Source organism: Podarcis muralis, chromosome 2 (assembly GCF_964188315.1).
Source record: "Podarcis muralis chromosome 2, rPodMur119.hap1.1, whole genome shotgun sequence".
Classification (NCBI taxonomy): domain Eukaryota; kingdom Metazoa; phylum Chordata; class Lepidosauria; order Squamata; family Lacertidae; genus Podarcis; species Podarcis muralis.
Genome location: NC_135656.1, coordinates 23,696,929 through 23,716,898, shown reverse-complemented (window position 1 = coordinate 23,716,898; position 19,970 = coordinate 23,696,929). Strand labels below are relative to the sequence as shown.

Below are 19,970 nucleotides of genomic sequence, written 5' to 3'. Positions count from 1 at the left end.
GCTCCCTTCGTTGCTAGACCTTTCTAGCCCAGCTCACAAATTAACAACATTTTCATCAAGAAAATTAGTTAAAACCTAATAATGGAATATTATGTAATTACATGATACTTGAAACTGATTTCCCACAAAGAGAGACCCTGGTTACGTTAACAGAGCAATCAACTACTGCTGGTTCACCCAGCTTTTCAACTGTATGTTAACTGCTACATTTTTATTTCCTGTAGGCAGGCTAAAAGCATGTTTCTTAAAAAGAATGAGGACAAAATTAGCACAAGATGATGTAGCTTAAAGGCAATTTTGATGGAAAGTTGCCTTAAAGGGGCAGTTTAGAATACGCTGGTAGGGTTGTGCTTGCATTGCATGTAGGTTTTATCTAGAAGGAACTCTGTTGTACCATTCATGTGGATCCTTTTTCAAACACTTGGAGATATCCTCTTCAATTGATGTTCTCGCATGGTGTCATGTCTGCTACATCTGTTTTCACCAAGGTTGAAAACCACCCACGTTCTATTCGAGAAAAAATGAACATTTAGTTAAGATACTTGTAACCCAAAATATGATACACATACATTCATATGCTTTGTGTACAGATGGGCAGAACAGTGATCATCAGTCCATGCAAAAGATGAAGCAACTTAGTATATTAACAGGCAAAAGTATAGCATTCTTCTTTTTTCCAAATAAAGCTATACCAAATAAAATTATTAAGGTTTAATCATTGGGGGGGGGGGATACTGAGATCAAAAGGCAGCTCCCCCAGACAAATTTTCCTTTCTTGTCCTCCCAGCTACAGCCTCCTATGCCCCACAAAAAGAAAGGAATTGCTGGAAATCTGGCATAGGAATTGTGCAATGCTCACACAAAGTTCCTGATTTCAGTCGATTCCCTTCCCCACTGTAGCCCCATAAGACAGCCTGCAATGTTTGGTAGGTTCTCCCAACCCTTTGGAGAGCCTTTAGGTGGAGGAAAATAATTTCTGAGCAGAAGTCAGTTCATGGAACCCATGTTTGATACAGCCCCTTGTATGTGCTTGCCACCTGAATTTGTTTATATGTTTATACATAATTTCGGGCTTTCCTCTACATGTATATTTGGGCTCAAGAACTATGCTTCTCTAATACCAGCCCTGAAGTGAAAAGAGTCAGCCAGTGTTTATGAAGTCAATTTAGGAAGAAAATAAATTAGGCAGGTGGGTAACCTAAATTCCTCTCATGCGACTTATCCAAGCTCTGTGCTAGGCAAGGATGGGAGCTGTCTCTTAGGCAGTGCTTTTTTTCTTTTAAAAATGTTTAGGGGTACTCTCATTTTGACTCAAGAAAATCACCATTTCATAGTTCAAATTGGGGGAAATTAATCCAGTAAATGGACAAAAGTACAAAGATTCACAAAATGTTTAGGGGTGTGTGTCCCCCCAGAAAAAAGCACTGCTCTCAGGATATGAACACTACAGAAAATAACCACCTTGGTTGTTTTGTCTTAATTAGCTTCTTATTTACATATATGCTAAATGCAGCATTGGATGTTTGGGCCGGAATCTAATGCAAATAACTATGTCTCAGACAAAGCCGTTTCCTTTTTGTCTGGGAACATCGGAATGAAATACAGTGGTACCTCGGGTTACAGACACTTCAGGTTACAGACTCCGCTAACCCAGAAATATTACCTCGGGTTAAGAACTTTGCTTCAGGATGAGAAAAGTAATCGTGCTCCGGCGGCGCGGCAGCAGCAGGAGGCCCCATTAGCTAAAGTGGTGCTTCAGGTTAAGAACAGTTTCAGGTTGAGAACGGACCTCCGGAACAAATTAAGTACTTAACCCGAGGTGCCACTGTAGACTTGGTTTTTTAAAAAAATGACCAGCTGAGTTTGTAGTGGGCTCACCCTGCAGGGATGTGGGCCCTCAACAGATGCTCAACCACATGGGCTAACCCTTTACACTGGCTCTGTTAAGTGCAAAAAAATATATCTACAACACGGGTCCATCAGGTCAGTTCTGTAGACTGAAACCAGTATCAGTACTTTTAATGCTTTGCTCTACTCCATGGATAGGCAGACTAAGGCCCAGGAGCCAGATCTGGCCCAATCACCTTCTAAATCTGGCCCGCGGACAGTCCGGGAATCAGCATGTTTTAACATGAGTAGAATGTGTCCTTTTATTTAAAATGCATCTCTGGGTTATTTGTGGGGCCTGCCTGGTGTTTTTACATGTGTAGAGTGTGTGCTTTTATTTAAAGTGCATCTCTGGGTTATTTGTGAGGCATAGGAATTCGTTCATCCCCCCCCCAAAAAAATATAGTCCAGCCCCCCACAAGGTCTGAGGGACAGTGGACTGGCCCCCTGCTGGAAAAGTTTGCTGACCCCTGCTCTACTCCCATTGCTGTTTAGGAGAGATTAGGGACTCAGCTATACAGCTGCAAGTACAGTGGTACCTCAGGTTACACACGCTTCAGGTTACAGACTACGCTAACCCAGAGATAGTACCTCGGGTTAAGAACTTTGCTTCAGGATGAGAACAGAAATCGTGCTCCGGCGGCAGCAGGAGGCCCCATTAGCTAAAGTGGTGCTTCAGGTTAAGAACAGTTTCAGGTTAAGAACGGACCTCCAGAACGAATTAAGTACTTAACCCGAGGTACCACTGTAATACATTTTGAATGTGTTGTAAAGTGCAATATTCAATTGTGACACTAGATGGTGACTGTGAGCTAAAGCAAATTCAATGCATTTTTCAAAACGATTTTTTGTTAGAAAAGCATTTTCACAACATTTTTAACGTGTGTAGATTCTACCCAGGATGGAAGAGCTAGGCTTGCTTGTATAGACTGCACATAATCCCTCTTCCCCACTTGTTGGTTCTTCAGTCCCACTCAGAAGCATTGGACGGAGGCAGACTGCTTGTTTTCTTGTGTTTCAAAATGGTATGATCAGTGCTCTGGATATTTGGAGTCTTTTCATCAGCCTAAGCTTCTGAGACATCAGTGCATCCCAATACATGACAGGAGGTCATAGAGTGCCTCTTACACTTTGCTTTAGCATACTAAATTGTCAGCTGAGTAATTTGCTTCCGGTTAACATAGACCACAATAAATGATTTTTATTTATTTATTTTACAAAAAGGGGGTGGAAAACCCAGCTTGATCTTACCTTTGAAGCAGGCAGGGACCGAAAGAGTGCCATCTATGCATTGAGTAGGTACAGTGTAACTACACTGCTGTTCTTTATTTTTGCAGAAAAACCAGATGGTCTCACCATGTTTTATTCCATCCCTGAGATGGTCTTGCACCTTTAGTTTCTGCTCATTGTATAATACTGTAGCCCTTTTTACTGGTATGGCACATGGTGCTACAAGGGGGTGGGAAAGGGATACAAACAGTATGGTTGAACAAGCACATATCTTGGATCAGTCAGATGCTTCAGCAATAATACAAATGCAATTGTGGGGCGAATGACATCATTATTCAGACAAATGGCTTTATGAATAAATCAAGCAAAATTGACCTGATGAAGCCTCCTCAAGTAATCATTGTTATTTTCCTAGCAACCTCTTCTATCTGCATTGACAAAAGGGTTCTGTCCCTCTAGCATTGCTTACGTGTTCTTAAGCAGCAGATCACGTGCAAGAAGCGATGTCTACTACTGACAACCGTAAGATGACACCTATTGTAGATAACTATTACATATCATTATAAATATACATGTAATATATTTAAGGGTCTGGTAAATGTTTCTAAGCCCCACTCAAAACAATGGACCACATTAATAACATCTAGCTTTGGTTTTCCCAGTAGTGATGTATGGAAGTGAGAGCTGGACCATAAAGAAGGCTGATTGCCAAAGAATTGATGCTTTTGAATTATGGTGCTGGAGGAGACTCTTGAGAGTCCCATGGACTGCAAGAAGATCAAACCTATTCATTCTGAAGGGAATCAGCCCTGAGTGCTCACTGGAAGGACAGATCCTGAAGCTGAGGCTCCAATACTTTGGCCACCTCATGAGAAGAGAAGACTCCCTGGAAAAGACCCTGATGTTGGGAAAGATGGAGGGCACAAGGAGAAGGGGACGACAGAGGACGAGATGGTTGGACGGTGTTCTTGAAGCTACCAGCATGAGTTTGACCAAACTGCAGGAGGCAGTGGAAGAAAGGAGTGCCTGGCGTGCTCTGGTCCATGGGGTCACGAAGAGTCGGACACGACTAAACGACTAAACAACAACAAGAAGCTTTGCCTAGACTGCAACCCTGATGTGTTCACGTTGTACTGTGAAATTGTTCTTGTTAAGGTAGGCACACATAACAACTTGGCAGGGGAGTCTTAATGGGCATCTATACAGAGGGTAGCTCAAGAGTTATGAGCTTACAGGTGCTGAATTCATATACAGCACAACAGGCAACACTGATTTGTATTTACAGTCTAGGTTCATTGTCTCACAACCGGCTGACTTTTATGATTGCATGAAAAATACATAAGCTTTATGACATAAAGATATCCGAAAAGCTGGGAACGGGATTCCACTAACTAATTCCGCTTGTGGAAGGCCATACGAGAATGTCCACAACAAGGCTCCCCCCCCCCTCAAATGCACCCCTTCGCTCCCTGAAACTGATAGGAGTGTGCAGTTTTGTAGAATTACCAGAACAGTGCACAAAGGGAGAAGGAAAGGGATCATTCTATTTGGCAAACTGAAAAGCTTGCACTCAGAAAACAATTTCTCTAGTGCTATGTTGAATTCCTCCCTGGGTCACTTTTTCAAAAATGAAAAGCCGCCGTATGGTTACTCAGATGCTAAGTTTTACCTCTGCAAGCTGGTTTTGTTGACCAGGTTCCTGTTTTTTCACAACTGGATTCTGAAGCCCCATCCAGTACATATGGAGGATTACAGCCATATTGCACAGTTTCTTTGTATTTGTAAGTACGACGAAGAGCAAAGTTTATAAACCCATTTTCTATTTGCTCTGGATATGGACATTCCACGGCTGTGTTAGGGGGAAGAAAAAGATTGCTATGGTTTAGAGGCCATGGGGAAAGGGCAAAAAGAGAGAATTTGCATACCCAAGCAGTCTTTCAAATAGCAAGATTATATTTAGAGGACTTACACCTGCATTCAGGTAGTTCACTCCAGTTTCCACTGGCCAGACATTTGGCTGTTTCGTTTCCAAACAAAGCAAGAGGCGGTAAGCACTCAAACTCGATTACGTCTTGGAAGACTGATACATTTCCAGGCACACGTTTACGGTAAGAAAGGGCTCCAAATTCAGAAACTGGAGGTGGAGGACAAGCGACAGCTGGAGGAAAAAGGAAAAAAGCAAATTTATTTGACGCAGTGTAAAAACTTTACTCTTGTGCCTATTTGACTAAATATCTTATAAAACACTCCTGTTCTTACGGAATTCATTCTGATACATCGGAGTATTTGCTTTGCCTGTAAAAAAAAATCTCTTGATTAGTTAACATAAGCTAAGGTGGCTGGAAGGTTTGAGTGGGCATCTAGTGCACTTCTCTTAAAGAGAATTGTAAATGTGAAAGACCAAAACACGGCAACTGTACACCAAGTCTGCAGGCTTTCCCCAAAACATACTGAGGCCCCCAATATATTTCTGTTCCTATATTGAAGCTCACTTTTGGATATGTTTAGCCAAAAATAGTTTCACGGATATTGTAAAAGATCAGTGGGAAATGTAGCCATTCAGGGATTAAAGGGGAGGGGACTTCAAATATATATGGGATATAATTGATACTTCACATAACTCGCCACCAGGGGTGCTGCTGATTCATTTGTTACAAAGAGAAAATGAAACAAGTGTCTTCCCCATCATTTTTTTTTAAAAAGTTTCTCTTTCTAAGAACAGAGAGAGAGTTCTAATACTGTCGTACCTTGGTTTTCAAACAGCTTAGTTCTCGAACGTTTTGGCTCCCGAACGCCGCAAACCTGGAAGCGAGTGTTCTGGTTTGCGAACTATTTTTGGAAGCCGAACGTCCGACGTGGCTTCCGCTGCTTCCGATTGGCTGCAGGAGCTTCCTGCAGCCAATCAGAAGCCGCACTTTGGTTTCCGAACATTTTGGAAGTCGAATGGATTGTGTTTGACTTCCAAGGTATGACTATACTTGAAAGCAGGCCCATGCAGAGTGTGGGGCAGCCGGGTACACATTGCCTTGGCCTTGGAGGGCTAAGGAGGTTTACGCTGTCATGCCAGGGATGTTTATAACTTTATTCTAACAAGACTCTCACCCCAGGCTCTGCACAGGCTTGCTTGAAAGCAGTGTTGCAGCTAGAGCTGAACCTCAGGGCCAAAATCAAGGGCCTTGCTGGATCCCCCCTGCCCCCAATGACTACCTGTAAAGCAGTAGAAACAAGCCCTGTTAAGAGTATGGCTGGCTAGATATTGGCCTGATTGCAGAAACTCCTTTTATTATTTACATTTTTTAAATACACGAACCTTTTCTGCAACGAAATAGAATCAGCAATAAAAAAAATTATTCCTGTAGTCATGATGGTGCTATGATTTAGGTGAGTTTAAAATGCAAGCTGCTTGCTCAGATTATATCTCTTTTATCATTGGGAGATGTATCAGGAACAGAGAAGCGTATGAAAAATATGGAAATAGGGGCGGAGAAGAGATTGGGTACTTCGCAATATGTGGCTATCAAAAGTGCTGTGTGAGACCAATGGATTGAATCCAATGAAATAATTGCAGACGCAGAATGACTTCCACTCTGGGAAAAGAATTTTCCTCCTGCACACACAAACACACACAATCATCTGCAGTGAATTGAGAGGTAATCCAAAACAGGTGGGGGGGGGTGTAGAAGCACTGTACAATTATCTATTTTGAGAGTATGACTCTACTGTTTTGAATGGAAAAGGTACCCATACAGTATCTATTTAAGAAATTGTACATAACCTTTCAAGACCACACAGGTTGTTCATATCATAAACACACATGAAAAGAAAATTTCACAATTCTTCTAAAAAGTAGCTGTATTATAGAAAATGGAACAGAAAAACAGCACCAGCTGTTAAATCATGCTTAATACCCTAGACGAACCTCAAATTAATCAGTTAAAAGTGAATATAAAAAGCTGGGTTTTTCTGTGTGTCATTTAAAAACAATTGAGCTAAGCGCACTTCCTGTGCGAAGGGAATTCACTGTCACTGAGAAGGTCTTATCTCCTGCAAGCACCAACCTGATGGACCTTGAGCCCACAAGCAAGGCCTCCATGATTAGCTAATCTGACAGGAGTTCAGGCAGTCCTTCAAATAACCTGGTTCCAAGACATCACGATACCCAGACCTTTATCCAGGATGTCTTAACATTACACATGTACAAAAGTTGCTACATTTGATACCCCCATGAGTAGGTCAGTCGGCCCAACATATCTTCATACACAAAACGAACCCATTTCTCACATACGTTGGCATTTGGGTAATTTTTCACTCCACTTTCCATCTGCCAGGCATTGGGCGGTTTCCTTCCCTTGAAGAATATACCTGAGAAATAAAACACATCTATAACAGCAGTTTTAAAAAATATTTTGCACTCGTGATTGACAAAAAACCCCAAAACCAGCTGGGTTGGGTATCCCACATGGAGTTTCTAATATGGCTCAGTGATAGCCTTGATTTTGGTGCTGTTTCTTTTACTTCACACTTTATAGATACTTAGAAAATTGCCAAGAGTCGCCTTTGAGGCTATTCTCACTTTTGCCAATTAACACCAAAATGTGTAATATAGCCTAAGCTACATATAACTCACTGAACAATTCTGTGTTAAATCAGAAGCTTACATACTCCTACACCAACAGATGGCCAAGTAAGAGCAATCTCATCCACTGGAATGAGATTCAGCAGCCATTGCCAAGCTTTTTGACATTTGGGCATGGATATTTGTTGTAACTACAGTTTATTTGTTCTTATTTCTTTTCAGACAAAATAACATAACATTCTCCAGATCCATATGCAGGACGTGGAGGTTTTAATCTTCTTGCCTATATGCTACCTGTCCCTGGCAGGGACAGCGAAAATCCATGGGATTGGAATCGCTCCTTTAAATAGAACGCCGCCGCACAACTTACCCAGGATGACACGAAAACCTTATAGAACTCTGGTAGGTGAGGTCTGAATGTTCGGTCGCTCCATTTGCCAAAGGTCCAGGGTAGTAACATTTTTTTGCTGTTTTAGTATAAGACAATGTTTCATTATTTTTGTTCATTTCCAGAACAGAGGCATTCAAGTCATTCCAAAAGAGCCACTGCGTATTTTAATCACAACAATCTCTTGGGGATAGATTAGCACCCAATGAACTTAAGCATATGACCACATGAAGAGTACATCAAATCCCTAAATAGTATGGACTCCTACAGAGTAAAAGTGGTAGCTCAGTGGTGGTCAGGTACCTGTTTTTGCATGTCTGAGACCCTACTGTGTTTAATTTTGGGTGCCTGCAGTTAAATATATCAGGAAGCAGTTGATATGTAGGACTCGCCACTCTCCTGAGACCGGCGTACAATACTGGCAAAACAGAAATAATGCGTTCAAATGTTCCTAAGTTGTTTCTCTGATGCAGCTTGCAGTGCGAACGCTGTTCCTGTCACACATCACTTCAGTTTTGTAGAAGGCTCACGTTACTAGGGACCCTCCCTTAGAAATGCTTTTAACAACCACATGGCAGGCAGAAAGAAATAGTGACAGCTTTTCCCATCATTGCAAGGAAAGCTTTAACTATTGTTTCTGCCCGTTGCACTGCTCTTAAAAGCAATTCTCAGGAACTATTTAGAAGGGATGATCAACGGATGATGGCGATAAACGGACCACTTTGTGGTCCATTGTGACTATGCTGTGAAACACAGCACAACGCTACTTGGGTTTGTTCTACCTTGGATTCCACAGCTATTACAAATTGAGGGGATGTACCACTGAGGACTGCTTGTTGTATGGATATTTTAAAAGGTTGCATAGCTCGAGGATGTGGACAGGATTCAGACATTTCCTGCATTTTACTAAATGACCCTCAGGGTACTTTCCACTCTACAATACAGTCATACCTTGGAAGCCAAATGACTTGCGAGTCGAATGTTTTGGCTCCCAAAAGTTGCAAACACAGAAGTGAGTGTTCTGGTCTGCGAACATTCTTTGGAAGCCAAATGTCTGACGTGGCTCCGCGGCTTCTGATTGCATGCAGGAAGCTCCTGCAGCCAATCAGAAGCCACGCCTTGGTTGTCAAACATTTTGGAAGTCAAATGGACCTCCAGAACGGATTTTTTTCAGCTTCCAAGGTACGACTGTCCTATGATTCTATGACCAACCACATGTATTCTTGTCTCTCTGTTGTTTTTTCTTTAAATCTCACCGAACCAGAAAACTTCCAGCTAGTTTCCTTTCTTGGGTAAGATATTTGCACCTTTCTTCCTGATTTTCCTAGATGTGGGTTATTTTCCTTGATTTATTCAATCCAGCTTTAGGCTCAGTTACAGAATACAGATAGCTTTTAGTCACCTTGAGAAATGGCCTATGCCAGGAAATGTGTGCTTGTTGAGATTTCTATCCAAACATCATCTTGCAGTAGGTTGAGTTAAAACATTTAAATATTACTTTCTTGAAACTATTATATTTAACCACATCACCATCTCTGTCTTGCCAAAGTGATACATGCTCTGGTTATCTTGGACTACTGCAATGTTCTCTGCATGGAGCTACCTCTGAAGTTGGCTCAGAAACTAAAACTAATCCAGAATGTAACAGACTTGTGACTGGGAGCAGCTGCCAGGACCATATACGGTAACACTGATCCTAAAGGATCTTCACTGGCTCCCAGTATGTTTCTGAGTGGTGTTTCTGACCCTTTAAAGTCCTAAACAGCCTTGGCCCTATATACCTGAAGGAGCATCTCCACCCCATTTTTCAGCCTGGACACTGAGGTCCAGCTCTGAGGACCTTCTGGCAGTTCCCTCACTGTGAGAAGTGAAGTTACAGGGAACCAGGCAGAGGGCTTTCTCAGCAGTGGTGCCCTCTCTGTGGAATGCCCTCCCATCAGATGTCAAGGAGATAAAGGACTACACAACTTCTAGAAGAAATCTTAAGGCATCCTTGTATCAGTAAGTTTTTAATGTTTGATGTTTTATTATGTTTTTATGTGTGGGAAGCCGCCCAGAGTGCCTGGGGCAACCTAGCCAGAATGGCGGAGTATAAACAATAGAAATTATGATGGTGATGATGTATCTACACTGATCTCCAGGTGATTTCAATGCAGAAATCAGAAGCTTATTACACGTGCTTGAAATAGCCGTTGTAGCAAAGTGTTACCGCAGCTGAGCTCTAAAACACACCCTGTGAGTATAATGTATTGCCTCTTCCAGAGTGAAGTTAATAAAATATAATTCTCATACTTTTGCTGAGGTATCAAGCATTAGAGAGAAGGGTTTCTGAAGACAGACAGATTCTGTATACTAACTAAATACAGTGGTACCTCGGGTTAAGAACTTAATTCGTTCTGGAGGTCTTAACCTGAAACTGTTCTTAACCTGAGGCACCACTTTAGCTAATGGGGCCTCCCGCTGCTGCTGCGTTGCCAGAGCACAATTTCTGTTCTCATCTTGAAGCAAAGTTCTTAACCCGAGGTAATATTTCTGAGTTAGCGGAGTCTGTCACCTGAAGCGTCTGTAACCTGAAGCGTATGTAACCCGAGGTACCACTGTACAAGGTTTGCTTTGTATTTTGTAAAATGAATAGTTCTTACTCGAATAGGTTATGGTAAGCAAAAAAACCAGCAAGACACATTATAGAAAGAATGTACTTACGTATACATCTAAATGTAACAATAGGCCATGTACCAGACCAAGGGCATGTATATCTCCTTGCGCCTGAGTAAGGCACATAACCAGGGTTACAGCGGTATGTAATTTCCTCTCCTATATTGAATTCTTCCTTCTGTACGTCAGCAGTAGCCAATGGTATTTCAGGTGGTCTGGGACAGACTAGAAGACACCAAGTAATGTATTTATAAGGCTTTGTATTCATTAACAGCTATAGCATCCCCATGTTTTGAAGCAACCAAATAAACAGGTAATAATAATATGAGCACATTGTACCTTTGGTTCATCACATAAAGGTGCTGTACTGAAGGCACAACTGGCAGCAGGACTGTGATTCATTTTAATCCCGCATCAACCTCCATCAGTCTATGAAGTTGACCCTCTGGCCCCTTGACTAGCACTACTGCTCGGAGTAGTTCAAAGGAAAGAGGGAGAAAGGATATGGTTTCTCCCACCAAAAAAACCGGAAAATTGGCAGAGAGAAGATCTACACTTGACCCATTTGCTACACGTGCTGATGGGAAAATAATTCACCAATTATTTGGCTGAAAGCTTTATCAATAAGAATGTGCCAACCAAAATCACCTTTCTTTTACTGGATTCTTTGAGGGCCCACTCACAGAACTATATCTGCCCTTGTGAATATCTCCCCACCCTCTTTTCAAACATTTGATGTCCCTGAAGTCATGCCCGGTGCTATCCACTAAATAAATAAATCACAACCATGTTACAATATTTACCACTGATTTTTTATGTGACTTTTTTCTGCTAAAGGCTACATCATGGCTTGCTCTCTGAACTCTGGCCTTTTAAAAATTAATATTCTAGCAATCCATTTATGATGATGCAGAAGCAGAAACAGGAGAGCTTTCAGAAATGTAGGCTTGAAATTAATACCGAACTAATTCAGTTTCCCAGATTTTGCCACACATTTATAACCTTTGCAATCAGATTTGCAAAGGGGATTTAGTTAATCCATAGTTCATGGGGCTACGGCTCTCTGACAAGTGCCAGCAGCTAAATTTTTGCTAAGAGAGGTAAAGTCAAGTTAGCTTCTGTCATATGCCGGCCTCTTTATTTTTACAACACATGCCTCACATGATATACCAGGTTAACACACCTGAACTGAATTAAATGATGGAAGCAGATGCATACTAAGCAAAGCAGGTCAAATTCAGTGACTTGTTAGACTTTGATCATATTGCGACATTCCAGCATAAAAAAGACCATTAGGACCAGTTGTGGCCAACTCTGGGGTTGCGGCGCTCATCTCGATTTACTGGCCGATGGAGCTGGCGTACAGCTTCTGGGTCATGTGGCCAGCATGACTAAGCCGCTTCTGGCGAACCAGAGCAGCGCATGGAAATGGCGTTTACCTTCCCGCCGGAGCGGTATCTATTTATCTACTTGCACTTTGAAGGGCTTTCAAACTGATAGGTTGGCAGGAGCAGGGACCGAGCAACGGGAGCTCACCCCGTTGTGGGGATTCGAACCGCGACCTTCTGATCAGCAAGTCCTAGGCTCTGTGGTTTAACCCACAGCGCCACCCGCATCCCTTCCAGCATGCTCCAACACAAATTAAGGCACACTACTCTTTAGAGCATAGGAATCATCTTGCCCAGGTTAGCCCTGCCCTGCAGAATCAATCACATGACGCAGTGCGCACACAACCATTTGAATGGGAATGCCCATCAAATATTTTAGGGGGGTGTGTGTGAAGCCCCTGCAGCCCCTAGGAGCTGGCTCCTATGAACACCAGGAAAAAATGGGTTATTACTTGCAAAATCTCACACTACATTACATTTCAGTCTCTAAGCTATCACAGACCGGTTTGTTTGCTTTTTGTCCTGTTAAAAGATTAGAGATGCTTACCTGCGAGGACAGTGTGGGCTAGAGCAACTATCCAGAAGATGAGTTGGACAGGAGACATTGTTGCTTCCTTACAGGCTGCCCAAATGGGTCCAAACTCAGTCCTTTGCCTCCTAAAAATAAACAGAATGGAAGGCTAAATATTAACTTCCCATGTTTATTTTGATTCTCGTAAACAAAAGGAGGGGAAAAGAGGAATTCCCGAAACCTGCAGGGTAAACAGACTGAACAAGCAATGGTGCGCAGAACATTTTGCAATACTTTTTTTTTAAAAGCCGCTTAAAGCTCCAGTTCACTCTTGTTTGGGAATCTTTTGTACACTGTACCTTTCTGGACAGAATGTTTCATTACCCAATCTTTATCAGGTGGGGAGGTGGGATGGTTGAAAGGCGATACTATAGGTTGTTTCTTCTTACCCAAGTCTTCAGACTAGCCAAGTGGTGGAGCGATTTTCTCTTTTCTCTTAAAGAGCAAGAGTGATAATGTCATTGACCAGAGCAATATTTGCCAGTGTTGTAAGCTGGGAGAGGGTGGGTAGAGGTCGTGTCTGGCTTGGCACATGATGATCCCTTTGTTAGGAGTCTAGACTCAGGCTATGCTCATATTAGTAGCTTAAAATGTTTCAGTGTTGTTTTCAAAGTTGCTTTCTTCCACAGCTGTTCACACCAGAGCGGGAATGAGGATGCCATCACCCAATGATTTCTTCAACCATGCCAAACTCCAAGTCAGTGAAGCTTTCATCTAGAGTTTTTCATTTATTGTTTCTTGGGGGGAGGGGGAGCAAAGAAAAAACAACATTTCCGACTTAGACTGCCATGCCCAGGTCTTCCCGGACACTTTAGTTGCTTTTTGGAAATTTTGAAATTTCATCTGCCCATATGCTATTATCTGCGTGTGCCCAAAAAAACTCCTGAATCGCGGCTTCCATTTTAGAGTATTTCTCTAAAAGCTACAGGATCTGGGATACGGGATGTGGGTAACTTTATGTGGGAGCTGGGTTCACATGACATTACCCACAATCCATCAGGCAGCTTTCGTGCTCACTCACATGATGGCGCATGTGCAGATGAACGTTTCACTGACTTGGAAATTGCCCTTACTTGTAAGACCTGCTTCAGAGGGACTAACCACCAAAGGATGTTAGGTTGGTAGGAGCACAGAGCAAGGCCTTTTTTGTGGTGGCACCCCAGGTATAGTTCCCTTCCTAGGAAAATGTGTGCCTTGGGGCACCAGCCCCCCCCCAAAGTGCAGCCCTAAATTGCATGAGGTGGCAGTGGCCATTTTGACCGCTGTCCTCTCATGAGAAAAAACAGGATGTCCCATATTTTATTCATATATATATATATATATAGAGAGAGAGAGAGAGAGATGGTTGGACAATGTTCTCAAAGCTACTAACCAAACTGCGGGAGGCAGTGGAAGACAGGAGTGCCTGGCGTTCTCTGGTCCATGGGGTCACGAAGAGTCGGACACGACTAAATGACTAACAACAACAATAAATATATATGAGAATAAAATTAAATTTTCTGTTTTACAATTTAAAATACTGTGCTACATCCTTGAGATAGCAATGACTTCCCTTCTTCTATTTCCATGGTTCATTTTACATATCATAAATCCCTGCATATTTTACAAAAACTATACCATTCAGTATTCCATCATGGCATGCATCAAAACCTGTTTACACTGTTGAATTTATCTTAATGCTGCCAGCATTTTCAGCTGTACACAGTTATTCCCCATATATTCAATAGACGTTTTCCAGTCTTTAAACGTATGTGCTTCTTGTTCTCTTATTCTATATGTTAAGTCTGTGAGTTGTGTATATTCTGTCAACTTAAGTTGCCATTCTTCTTGGGACAGATGTCCCATATTTTCTGGGACAATTGACAGCCATGTTTTTTCTATGTTTGAAGCAAGCTGAAGGACAAGAAATAATAGGTCTTCTGTGTGGAGAAGATGGAGAAATGCTATTCAGGTGACAGAAGGCAGAACTGCTCAGCACTTACAGTGTCCAACCTGTTGAAAAGAATAAATGATGCCGGAAGGGAGCTGCAGCCCAAGGTAAGAAAAGGGTTGGTAGGGAGCAAGTATGAATTATGAATAAAATGGAGGAGGAGGAGGAGAAAGAAGAAAGAAGAAGGAGACAGTTTTACAGATCTTTTTGTGGAGGGCTTTTACAGCTCTCAAAGGGTCCAATAAACTGCCATAATGGCGGGAGACAGAATAGTGTGCTGGGGACCTGAAATCTAGGACAGATATTTCTTTCTTAGCAGGCCTCTGTTTCCTTTTCAGAAAAAAGCTCCTCCTCCTCCTCTTCTTCTTCTTCTTCTTCTTTTTATAACCCACCAATCTGGCTGTGTTGCCCCAGCCACTCTGGGCAGCTTCCAACATATATAAAAACATAATAAAATATCAAACATTAAAAAAACTCCCAGTACAGGGCTGCCTTCAGCTGTATATTTATTTATATCCTTGACATCTGGTGGGAGGGCATTTCACAGGGCGGGTGCCACTACCGAGAAGGCCCTCTGCCTTGTTCCCTGTTACTTCACCTCTCGCAGTGAGGGAACCACCAGAAGGCCCTTGGAGCTGGGTCACAGTGAACGACAGGGGTGGAAACACTCCTTCAGGTATAATCAACAATATGTGTTTTCTAAGGCAACAAAAAATGTGACTTCCTCTGGACTGAATCTGAGACCTTTTGAATGCAAAGCACATGCTCCATCAATGAGTTATGGCTCTTCACCAAATGCTTCAACATATAAGGTTAGAGTGCCCTAAACTGAAACAATTTTGGTCAATGATAATCTCTGAAATGAGACTAATTACTGGTTATGGCCTTAAGAAAAGATATTGCTGTATTGCTGTATTATTCAGTAGTTATTGCAACACATACCTGTTTGCTGTTATTTAACAATGGGCAGAAAAATCCTAGATACCAATTACGCAATGGTGGGAATGCAGAGATACACAGCTGCTGTGCTAGCAGAACAAGTACTGTATCTGCTATGATAGAGATGGGATGAAAAGGTTCCCTAAGGACCACTTTCCCCTCTGGACCAATCCAGTGGTGGGCAGGGCGAGAGGCAAAAGTGGGCAATGCAAGTGGGCAATGCAACAAGTGTGAGTTTTCCCTTTGTACAGTAGGTTAATTCATTCACACTCACATGTTCCTCTCTGTCCTCTTTCCAGGCAAGCAAAAAGTCAAGCCTGGTCCCAGCTTCACTGACTGCCAATTCGTTTCGGGGCCCACTTCAAAGTGCTGGTTCTGACCTATAAAGTCTTACATGGATCAGGACCTCAACACTTTAAGGACCACCTCTCCCCATATAAACTGACCCAGACCCTGAACTTGTCATCCAAGGCCCTTCTTTATCTACCCCCTCCTTGAGAGGTTGGGAGGGTGGCAACACAATAACGGGTCTTTTTTGGGATGGCTCCCTGTCTGTGGAATGCTCTCCCCAGAGAGACTCGCCTGGCGCCATCAGTACAATGTCATTAGACACCAGATAAAAACATTCCTCTTTACCCAGGCCTTTCGCCATTAAATAATCTGTGGCCAGTTAGAACTGTGGGTGGGGGACTGTTGTTGTGATTATTTAATAATATGCTGTCTGTTATTATGTTTTTATTATAGTGCTCCATAAAATGTGATCTTTTGATAAAGTGTATTATTATTATTATTATTATTATTATTATTATTATTATTATTATTTATTGTTATTATTATTATTAATACCCTGCCTATCTGGCTGGGTTTCCCAGTCACTCTGGGCAGCTCCCAAGAGAATATTAAAAACACAATAAAACATCTTCACATGTCTTCTAAAAGTCAGATACAGTAGAACCTCAGTTGTCAAATGCTTCGAAAGTCAAACATTTCGGCTTTCGAAAGCCGACAACCCAGAAGTGAATGCTTTCATTTTTGAATGCGCCTTGGAAGTTGAACGGCTTTCGAAGTGCGTTTCTCCATTTTTTCAATGGATTTTGCCAACTGGCAATTGCGCCTCAGTTGTTAAACGTTTCAGAAGTCGAACGGTCTTCTGGAACGGATTACATTTGACAACCGGGGTTCCACGGTAGTTGTTTTTTTCCTTGACGTCTGAAGGGAGTGTGTTCCACAGGCTGGGCCCCACTGCCGAGAAGGCCCTCTGCCTGGTTTCCCTGTAACCTCACTTCTCACAAGGAGGGAGCCTTCAGAAGGCCCTCAGAGCTGGACCTCAGTGTCCAGGCTGAACAATGAGGGTAGAGATGCTCCTTCAATTCAATGATACAGATTTTTCTCTGTATAAGCAAACCATCCATATTGCATATCATTCTGATTTTAACATTTTTAAATGTTTCTACTTTTTTATATGTAAAAAAATTAAGATTATACTGCACGGTTTTTGCCATCGGACACGTCTTATGTAATTTCTTATTGTTGCCCAAGAGAAACTGCAGGAACATTACTCTGCTGCTTTCAGACTGGTTTTCCCAAAGTGTGTTTCTAAAAAGTCTGAGGTTCTGCCAAGTGTAATTAAGGGAAACCAAGATGGCTTGGCTCATACAAACTTACTTGCATTAGAGGCTCTAGGAATATTGATAAAAGACAAAGCCAGGTTCTGTGGCATGTTTGTTTAAGATCCTTCAAGAGCAGGATTTCAAAGAAATGAAAATCAAATCAAAAACCGAGGCTTATCATGCTGTATAAAGTCAGTATTAATAAATGCACCACATGGGTGGGAGCGCACAGCTACCTATCAATTGTTCAGGATTTCCTGAGTTACCTTTAATCCGCTCTGATGCAATGCCTGTATACTCAGAAGTAAACCCCCGCTGGATTCAATGGGATTTACTTACAAGTAGCATGCTGCATTTTACTAACTCAAACCGTTGGCTCATCTAGCAGGGCATTGTCTACCAATTACAGTGGTACCTCAGGTTACATACGCTTCAGGTTACAGACTCCGCTAACCCAGAAATAGTACCTCGGGTTAAGAACTTTGCTTCAGGATGAGAACAGAAATCGTGCTGTGGCGGCGCGGCGGCAGCAGGAGGCCCCATTAGCTAAAGTGGTGCTTCAGGTTAAGAAAAGTTGCAGGTTAAGTACGGACCTCCAGAACGAATTAAGTACTTAACCCGAGGTACCACTGTATCTGGGTCCTGCTACAAATGTCAGGAGTGCCTGCAGGAGCTAGGCCCTGTGACTGGTAGGGCCTCGCAGGACTGGGGCCTTCCTGAGTTTGGCCTGGAAGGGCAAGGCGCGGCCGCACAGGTGAGGCTTGACAGAAGACTGGTAGCCATAGCTGCCAACATTTTCCTTTTTTTAAGGGAAATTCCCTCATTCCAAATAGGATTCCTCGCAAGAAAAGGGAAAAGTTGAGAGCTATGCTTGTAGCACCTGGTGCCAAGGGCTGGGAGGGGTATATAAGACCAGCCTTTCCCTCTGGCTCTTTGCCACAGCAATGTGCTACCCACCTAGCTGAGCTTTGGCTTCCTGACTCCTGGTATCCTGACCCTTGGACTCTTGGCTTCCTGACCCCTGGACTGCTGATTCCCACTTCCTGACCTCTACCCCGGCCGTGACGTACCAAGCCAGGACTCCAACTGCCTGTAACCCGGACCGTGACAACAAAACATCCTGCTTATTGGAGATGTCAGGTATTAGACCATGGACTTTTTGGATGCAATGCACCTGCTGCACTATTTTGAGCTATGGCCCCAAGTGAAAGAAGGGCAACAGCCTTAGGTCTCTTAACTCATCCTACATACACCAAAGAGGAGGCCTTTGAACACTGAAAAATAATCCTGCATTTTCATGTTCAAAAGTCAGCATAGTATCACCTCCAGCCTGTGCCTCACCTTTTATCTCAAGACCTTAGGATCTAGGCACTCTGGATTTTTATTTTATGTGTCTTTCTGGTGTATATTTAAATCGGGCACAAGGAATTCCAGCAACTTTCTCACTTTACTTAGTCACCTTATGAGCACTTCTGAACATGATCACCAGAGGGCGCAACATACTCTAGAAAACTGAAAGCAGTCTTAATTTACTGTACAGTGGTGCCTCGCAAGACGAAATTAATTCGTTCCGCAAGTCTCTTCGTCTTGCGGTTTTTTCGTCTTGCGATGCACGGTTTCCCATAGGAATGCATTGAAAATCAATTAATGCGTTCCTAGGGAAACCGCCTTCAGACCAGGTCCGGGGACAGTCTGTCCCCGGACCTCTTCTGAAGGCTGGGGGGGGGGGGGGAACAAGGGCTTTTCTTCCCACCCCCAGCATTTTAAAAAAACCCGGGACAGCGGAGGACTTCTCCGCTCTCCGAGGCGATTTAAAAGCCCCTGGGAAGGCAGGCAGGGGGGACAAAGACTTTCGCCCCCGCCCGCCTTCAGAAGGTGTTCCCGCCCCCGCCCCGCTTCGGAACAGCTTTCCGAAGTGGGGCGGCTGGGGCAGGTGTCCCCGCCCCCCCTCCCCACTTCGGAACAGCTTTCCAAAGTGGGGCGGCTGGGGCAGATGTCCCCGCCCCCCCTCCCCACTTCGGAACAGCTTTCCGAAGTGGGGCGGCTGGGGCAGATGTCCCCGTCCCCCCTCCCCACTTCGGAACAGCTTTCCAAAGTGGGGCGGCTGGGGCAGATGTCCCCGTCCCCCCTCCCCACTTCGGAACAGCTTTCCGAAGTGGGGCGGCTGGGGCAGATGTCCCCGCCCCCCCTCCCCGCTTCGGAACAGCTTTCCGAAGTGGGGCGGCTGGGGCAGGTGTCCCCCCCCCCTTCGGAACAGCGTTTTAAAATGCTGGGGGTCGGGAGCGAAGCGCTGCCGACCCCCAGCATTTTAAAACCTTCCCGGGACACGGGGAGATTTTAAAATGCAGGGGGTCGGCAGCGCTTCGCTCCCGACCCCCAGCATTTTAAAACCTCCCCGGGACACGGGGAGATTTTAAAATGCTGGGGGTCGGCAGCGCTTCGCTCCAGACCCCCAGCATTTTAAAACCTCCCCGGGACACGGGGAGATTTTAAAATGCTGGGGGTCGGCAGCGCTTCGCTCCCGACCCCCAGCATTTTAAAACCTTCCCGGGACACGGGGAGATTTTAAAATGCTGGGGGTCGGCAGCGCTTCGCTCCAGACCCCCAGCATTTTAAAACCTCCCCGGGACAGAGACTTCTCTGCTGTCCCTTGGAGATTTTAAAATGCTGGGGGTCGGCAGCGAACGCTTCGCTCCCGCCCGCCAGCATTTTAAGATCGCCCCCGGCAGGCGGGGGGAAGGCAGGCGGGGGGAGCAAAGACTTTTGCCCCCCGCCGGCCTTCAGAAGAGGTCCTCT

The 19,970-nt window shown here is 43.8% G+C and overlaps 1 protein-coding gene and 1 long non-coding RNA gene across 2 annotated transcripts; one reads left to right on the top strand and one right to left on the bottom strand.

Annotated features, from left to right (window-relative positions):
- Nucleotides 1–182: 182 nt before the first annotated feature.
- On the bottom strand, nucleotides 183–12,775 carry APOH (apolipoprotein H). Its single transcript, XM_077924029.1, has 8 exons — nucleotides 12,672–12,775; nucleotides 10,785–10,961; nucleotides 8,064–8,160; nucleotides 7,403–7,479; nucleotides 5,087–5,275; nucleotides 4,787–4,966; nucleotides 3,139–3,336; nucleotides 183–507 (listed from the first exon to the last, which is right to left on the bottom strand). The coding sequence occupies exons 1-8, from the start codon at nucleotides 12,727–12,729 to the stop codon at nucleotides 437–439; spliced, it is 1,047 nt and encodes a 348-aa protein (XP_077780155.1). The 5' UTR covers nucleotides 12,730–12,775; the 3' UTR covers nucleotides 183–436.
- On the top strand, nucleotides 12,776–16,328 carry LOC144326901 (uncharacterized). Its single transcript, XR_013391788.1, has 3 exons — nucleotides 12,776–13,392; nucleotides 14,585–14,732; nucleotides 15,864–16,328. It is a non-coding gene; the product is annotated as an uncharacterized LOC144326901 (long non-coding RNA).
- Nucleotides 16,329–19,970: the final 3,642 nt, after the last annotated feature.

Excerpts from the sequence above, each read along its gene's own strand:
- APOH (XM_077924029.1), bottom strand. The coding sequence starts at position 12,729 with ATGTCTCCTGTCCAACTCATCTTCTGGATAGTTGCTCTAGCCCACACT. Across the intron at positions 5,276-7,402 it reads AAAATTACCCAAATGCCAAC|CTGTCGCTTGTCCTCCACCT; the intron begins GTATGTGAGAAA and ends TTTTTCCTCCAG. Across the intron at positions 3,337-4,786 it reads AACAAAACCAGCTTGCAGAG|CACCATGTGCCATACCAGTA; the intron begins GTAAAACTTAGC and ends ACCCCCTTGTAG.